The sequence below is a fragment of the Hibiscus syriacus genome, unplaced genomic scaffold (assembly GCF_006381635.1).
Source record: "Hibiscus syriacus cultivar Baekdansim isolate YM2019G1 unplaced genomic scaffold, ASM638163v2 tig00110307_pilon, whole genome shotgun sequence".
In the NCBI taxonomy this organism is placed as follows: Eukaryota; Viridiplantae; Streptophyta; class Magnoliopsida; order Malvales; family Malvaceae; genus Hibiscus; species Hibiscus syriacus.
The window spans coordinates 1048048-1055706 of record NW_024062674.1 but is presented as its reverse complement, the minus strand read 5'-3'; the positions used below and the strand labels follow the sequence as shown (position 1 = coordinate 1055706).

The 7659-nt window shown below is 33.0% G+C and overlaps 1 protein-coding gene across 1 annotated transcript; it reads left to right on the top strand.

Moving 5' to 3' along the window:
* Positions 1–2551: 2551 nt before the first annotated feature.
* Positions 2552–5067, top strand: LOC120116908 (mitochondrial acidic protein mam33-like). The gene is made up of 3 exons (XM_039137289.1): positions 2552–2682; positions 3466–3794; positions 4730–5067. Exons 1-3 carry the CDS (start codon positions 2569–2571, stop codon positions 4893–4895), a joined length of 609 nt encoding a protein of 202 aa, XP_038993220.1. The 5' UTR covers positions 2552–2568; the 3' UTR covers positions 4896–5067.
* The last annotated feature ends 2592 nt before the right edge of the window (positions 5068–7659 follow it).

Sequence of the window (7659 nt, the reverse complement as noted above, 5' to 3'; positions counted from 1 at the left end):
CCGGTTGAAAGTCTTCAATGAAGTAGGAGCCACAGATTGAAGTCATCTTCTCGGTTGCGTCTAGAATTGGTAGAACTTCTTCAAGCATCATCTCAAGGTTGTTAAACCTTCTAATGAGTCAAGCTCTGATATCAATTGTTGGTATTGTAATGAAGCTTAATTGAACAACCGAATTATTTGAAAATAGTGGGTGGATTGGTTTTTTGAGTTTAAGGAGTAAGGATAAAAAGATAGGAAATTTTGCACAATGATTTATAGTGGTTTGACTTCTCAACCAAGTTTACATCCAAAACCTAAGCTCATCACTTAGGATTTTCTAACATATTCACTAATTTATTCTTTCTTTTTCCAAGATCAAGAGATAACATTTACAACTCTCTAGCTTTTCAAAGGCTAAGCTGGAACTAATCTCCTTTACAAAGGATAAGAAACGTAAACAAGAAAACCTCTCAATAAGAAGGGTGTTTACAAGATTTAAGTTCACAAGAAAACAATTAAAAGATTTGCGATGAGCTCACAACACAAATATTTATAAGAGAAAGGAAAATAAGAATGGAAAACTCTTCTCTTGTGTTTGATTTCTTGGATAGGTGTTGTCCAAACTTCTTCAAGTGTCCTTAACTTATTTTTATATGTTGGAATGAGTTTGTGGTCGTTTCTAGCCGTTGAGGATTAATTTTTTGCAAAATAAAACTGCCCAGTTCAGGGAGTATCGATACTCCTTTAATGATATTGGTACTACCTTTGTAATATTTAAATAAACTAGCAGTTAAAGACTGTTGGGATTGACCAGTATCGATATTATGCTTCATGTTATCGGTACCTCTTTGAGTATCGATACTTATTTTGCATTCTGGAATTTGAGCAATTTAGAAAACAACTGGTAGTATCGATACTACCTTGAGAGTATCAATACTTCTCTTACCTATGGTATCGATACCATATGAACAATATCGGTATTGTTCATGCAATATTGATACTGTAAAAATAGTATCGGTACTACGTACCTAGAAAAACTGTTTTGTGCTCAAATTATAGTTTAATGAACTTTGAATTATTTTTGAAAAATTTGAACAAATTCAATCAAGTCCAAAAACATTTTGTCTTAATTTGTTATATCAAAATATTATAAAACACGATTGAACAAAGGTAGATGAAAATGTACCATAAAGGTAGAGAAATTTGTGTCATAAAGGGAGAATTATTAGAAATTAAAAAAATAAAAAAGTAAATATATGATGTATTAAAATAAACAAGAATCAAAAAATATAGACAATCAATTACCAGTATTAAAACTAATATTGTCCTCTATCAAACAAAATAAAGAAGAAAAGAAAAACGACGACATTAGTTTTTTATTTTTTTAAAGTAACTTATAATAGCACGAACTAAGCGACCACAGTGGTAAAAAAATTATTGTTATTCCTTAAGATCTCGGGTTTGAGCACCATAAAATGTAGGGGTATAAGCGTTCAATGTCAAATGATTGTGATTTATCTTTGATTGAACATATAATACTTTGTATTTAGCCCAAATTAATATAAAAAAATAACTTATGATATGTATTATATTTCAATATATATATATATATATATAATTAACAATGTTTTCATTATTCTAGTTTTTCTCTAAAGTTATTATCAAAATTTTCTTTTAAAGTGTCGTCCTAAGTTGCCGCATCTCTTTTTCTTATTCTTTATTTTTTTTACTGAAATCTAAATAACCATACTTCTCATTTTAATTTCTTCTTTGAAATATTATTTTTGTATGTTCTTCTGCTTACTCTTTATGTCTTAATCAATATTGCGTCTTGTTTGAATAAAGACAAAAAGATTATTGAAATTGTTAATTTTTTTAATGAAACATGTATTAAAAAAAGGTTTTGATTTTAGTTTTTCCCCTTCATATTAGGAGTATGTTACCTTTATTATATCTAACTCTTATTTAGTGAAAATAAAAATCTTATTTTAAAAAATAAATTATATAATTTTGGGTAAAGTACACAAATGATCCTTAATTATAAGACGTTGCTTTGTTGAGTCACCGACTATTAAAAGTTATGAATGGTCTCTGACTATAGAGTACTGTTTGTTCTAAACTTGTCATTTTTTGTTTTAAAAAATATGACAGTTTGAGCTAGACGTTAATATTTTAACTGAGATATAATAGTCATTTGAGAGTTTGAGATCAAATTTTATCATATTACAGTCAACATGTTAATGTACAACTCAAACTGTAGTTAATTTTTAACAAACAAGAAGAGTTTAGAACATAAAATAATTAAATGACCATTTTATAACTTTTAAGAATCGACAAACTTAATAAAATAATATCTTATAATTAAAAATTTATTTCATAACTTTTAATATATGAACAACTTAACAAAACACTGTCGTATAATTGTAGCACTACTTTTATACTTTACCCTATAATTTTCTGATAAATATCATATCATATCGGCTGCGAACTATCTAATTGAAAAAGAAAGCAAGGTACTTGAATAGTCTTCGGCCATCAGCCAAACACAAATTAGGAAGGGGAAGACCCGAGAGAAACAGAGTTAGAGAAATGCCGAGAGCCACTCAAATCTTACGCCAAAGCCGCAAAGCTGTGGAGGATCTCAACTTGCTTAAGGTCTTACGATCTGAGATATCCCAAGAACTCTCCTCTAATTCATTTCAGGTTCTTCTCCTTCCCTTTCGATTTGGGGTTTCTTTGTTTCACTAAGTCATTCAGAATGCATTGCCTACCCATGAATTTGATTACTCTGAGGTGTTTACTAGAGACCCAAGAAACGCTTTGTTCGTTGATTTTAAGGTTATTTTGTTCTTATTTTCCCTTTTTCATTTATGTATCGATCTCGGCATGTTTGCTTGACGAACCTTTAAGAATGCAGTGCCTAATCATGAATTTGGTTGTCGTCAGGTGTTTTCTAGAGACCCAACTAAAGTTCTATTCTTTGATTTTTAGGTCATAGAGCTTATGATCGAAATTGGTTTTGTTAAAGAAAATGATTACGAAGAATTAAACTACAATAATAACGTGAAACATAGATTTCATGTTGTTTTTATGTAGAATAATTGTTATTTTGATATGCTTTCTTCCAATTCATTTGCGTCTTCAACATTTTTTTAGCGGTAAATTCTAGTGCAGCCTCCTTTATGTTCCGGAGCATTCAGTTTCAGCTTTAATACTTAGAGAAACAATGTCCTTTTTTACATCTAATACCACGTATGCAATGGATCCCCAATGGGATTTCGCAGTGTCTTTAATTCAATACATTATATGGATGTGAAAGACCAAAAAGAAATGCGTTTATATTGTTCAAAATCTTCACATTGTGGTGGGGACACTATTCTTGATAATTTATAGTTCATCTTGAAGTGGGAACATCTTAAACACTTATTTCCTGGAGCTCTAGCATTACTAATTTGAGGGAAATGGGTTTATTCTATGCTCATCCAGGATGAACAAAACGGATCTCTTGGAGATTTTGTATTGGAATGGAATTCATCACAGTCACAGGATGTTGTTTTGCGGCGAAAAGGTGAGTCTGGTGAAGAGGTAGCCGTTTCAGCTTTGTTGAGCCGGGAGACATATTATACCGAGGGCATATTTCCTAGGAAAGTTCTAATGAAGGTCTGTGTAAAAAAGCCTGGGTTGAGCTCTATTTTGCAGTTCCATTGTGGAGTTTTCGAGAAAGGAGTTCGCAGGTCCGACTTCAACATCCATGGTGCTTATCTTCAATCAATGACCATTCCTACTTCTTCTGTCTACAGAGGTCCCTCGTTCAGGTGAAAACTTCTCTCAGAATTCTACTTATCAAATAATATATGTTTGTTGTAAAGAATACTACTTATGGTTCTATAATGTTTGTTCTATCCCTTCATCTGATAAATAGTTAATTTTCAATGTATTTGATTTCACGGGTTAATTGCTATAAACGTGAGTGGATAAGGGAATATGGCGTTTAGTTTCTCTGGTTAATTAAATTAAGCGTAAAGTACACAAATGGTTCACCAACCAAAGGGTGTTGTTTTGTTGAGTTTAAAAGTTACAAAATGGTCATCCAATTATAAGACATTGTTTTATTGAGTCCTCTAACTATTAAAAGTTGCAAAATGGTTACCCAGCTATTCATATGTTCCAAATTTGTCCTTTTTTCATTAAAAATTTTGCTGTCGTCTGAATTAGATGTTAACATGTTGATTGAAATATGAAAAAAAACTGATCTTAAAATCGTTTGAGTTGTATTTTGGGGATCGACTCTTCATTTACATTATGTCGTCGAGTATTGCTTGAAATATTATGTTATCGAGCTAGTGCTTAAAAGCAACAGCGGTGTCCGTAGACGTCATTAAAATATGATTTTATTATATATCAATCAGCAAGTGAACGTTTAACTCAGACTATCAGTAAATTTTTAATGGAAAATGACGAAATTGGTACCATATGAATAGCTGAATGATCATTTTATAACTTTTAATAGTCGGGAGACTCAACAAAACAACATCCTATAATTGGAGACAATTTTGTAACTTTTAGTTATCAGGAATCATTTTATAACTTTTAATTGTTGGAGTACTCAACAAAGCATTTTCATGTAATCATGAGATAATTTGTGTACTCTACCCTTAAATTAACAATGGAAGTTGAATTTCCTAGAACGTTTACGGGCGTGTTATGACAGTAATCATCATTTAGTTAATTTTTCAACTTTTGTTTGCAGCACTTTGGACCCTCAACTACAAGATGAACTTAAGGAATATCTTGTCGCCAGAGGGATCGGAGAAGACTTGACCAATTTCCTCCTCCTCACACTACATAAGAAAGAAGAATGTCAGTATTTAGATTGGTTGCAGAAACTCGAATCATTTGTTGCAAAAGACGAGTGAGAGATTATTTTCGACGGCAGCATTTGAAGTTATACATGCTTCCACATTTTTTTTGCACCACTGGGGTGGTCGCATGCTGTAGTGGAAAAGATTTGTTGATCAAATAACCAAAGTCATCCTCGAATGGTTTTCCATCGACCTGTTATTTCAATACTTTTAACAGTTTTTTCACTCCTTAAAGTAAGGCAACTATCACTTGTTTGGTCCATTTTCTTGCACACATGCATATATATATATATATATATATATGGTTCATGTTTAAGTAACAATGTGAGTACACGGTAACTTTTGATATAATAATGCGATTATGACATCTAATATTTAAATGGGTAAACTACACAAATAGTCACTATGTTTATCTAAGTTTTTGTTTCTTACACTAAATTTCAAAATTAACAAATTGGTCACTAATGTTTTCGATTTGTAATAAAATGATCACTTCATTGTCTCCTTGTTAAATTGCTAGTTTTCAAAATTAACAAATTGGTCACTAATGTTGGCAATTAAGCTGATTGTTGTAAGTATCCTTATCTGCTACTTGAGACCGGATGCATGCAGCTTTTTGTTATAGGATATTTTCTTCTACTGCAAGGTTGTGGTGTCTCTTGCCCAAGTATTTAGAATAATATATGTTAAAAGTTGTTCTTATCATTTCTTGGCCTGAGTTTTGCACAGTTGCTGTTTTACAACCTGATTTTCTTGAAAGAGAAATTAAAGCTTTTTTTATTGTTGATCTTAGATATGATGCATTATTTTTTGAATGTATCATTATTCAGCTTGTGATGACCTCTCTAATATTCAATGGCATAGTAATTCATATAGAATTGTGATGTGGATGCTTTTATTGGAAAGAAATATCAAAGAAAGAAGTCAATAAATAAATAAACAGAGGGCAACAAATTAGCTTTTGATTTGTTTCCTCTATTACATTAGATTTTATTTCTTTATAACTTTAGTTTCCTAGTTATGATCCTATATGTTAGGGATCATTATATTATTTTATGTCCATTAGGATTATTTCCTTTGTCACTAAATACCTATTAAACGGCTGCCAATATTGAATAAAGAGGACAAGCAATTACTCTGTTAAAAAGTTATTGGTAGAGAGGGTTTAGTCAAGAACGAATCTGCCTCTCTGATTAACCATAGGTCAGAGCAGAAAATCTTCGACGTCTAGACCCGTGACTAAATCCTACGCTAAGGCTCATAACAACAAGGTGTAAGAGCCTTCTGTCATGGGTGACAGGATTCGAAAAAAGAGTTGAGTGCTTTCATGGAACAAATGGCTACAAGACAGCAAGCACTAAAGGAGCAGATGGTTGCATTATCTCATTCGATCCAAAAGAGGGCTACGAAAGGGTACTCAGGCAGAAATACTAAGGAAAAGAAAGTAGCGGAAGTAAAAAAAGGGACTTTAGACTCGCAACAAGATGGGTATACTCTAAGTTGAAATTTCTCACCTACAATGGTACCGGAGATCCTTTAGGGTGGCTGAAACTGTGCGAGAAATTCTTTGGCAATCACGGACTAATGAAGATGACAAGGTGGGCTTAGCGACATTTCATCTCTTAGAAGAGGCGCAACTATAGTTTGATCAAATGGAAGAAGAGGAGGCATGCCTTGATTGGGGGCATTTTAAGAAGTGTTGTCATGTGAGGTTTGGACCACCTATAAGAAATAACCCCTTGGGGAAACTTGCCAACCTGAAACAGATCGAAACTGTAAAGGAACATAAAAGCCAATTTCAATCACTATTGGCTAGGACTTCTGATCTTAAGCAGAAATAGCAAGTAGATCTCTTTACTGTTGGATTGGTAGAGGAACTCAATCGATATTGAGATACAACACCCATAATGAACACTTTTTTCCCTCCTTGGGACAAGGATCGAGAGCTCCAAGAAGAGATGCACGCGATAAATTTGTTACCTAAAGCCATAAAAGCCCTTTTTTATTTCTTCCCATTACAGTAGGCAAACTCAGATATTTTCAGGGCTGATGGGACTATTAATTTGCAATCTCCGAACATCATTTTGGTTCTCATCTAACACATTCTTACAGAAAAAATTCCATATTTCTCAAAATTGATGACTTGTCCAGCAACCTTCATATATAGATAACAACTCCCTTAAATTACCAGCACCTCTAGTCATAGCTTCACCAAAGATGAGGCTATCATCGGCAAAGAAAATGTGGGATATGCACGAGGAACTACGGTTGATTCAGATGCCAATGGTAGTTCACTTTTGTCTAAGGAGAGAGAATAATCATTCGCCACAAATTAAGAATAAGTATGGGCTTAATGGATCACCCTGACGTAATCCTCTATAAGGGATGAAACACTTGCCAACTAAGCCATTTAAAATCACTGAGTAAGAAGTTGATGAAACACATTGAAGAACAAGGGTAACACATTCATTAGCAAAACCCATCTTCAGCATCATCTTTTCAACTAAGTTCCACTCCACTCGATCATAAGCCTTCGACATATTTAATTTTAGAGTAAAGTGACATTTTTTCCATTCTTGTTTCGCATCAAATGGAGTATATCATAAGCTGCAAGAATATTATCGGTGATGAGGCGTCCTGGGACGAACACACTCAAGACTCATTAATACAAAGAGAGACAATTTGAAATCGATTAACCAACACCTTGGAAATAATTGTGAATAGCACATTGCATAGGTTGATAGGCCTAAAATGGAACATATTAGTGGGGTTGTTGATTTTCGGAATCATGAATATTCGAGTCTGGTTGATTTGTGAC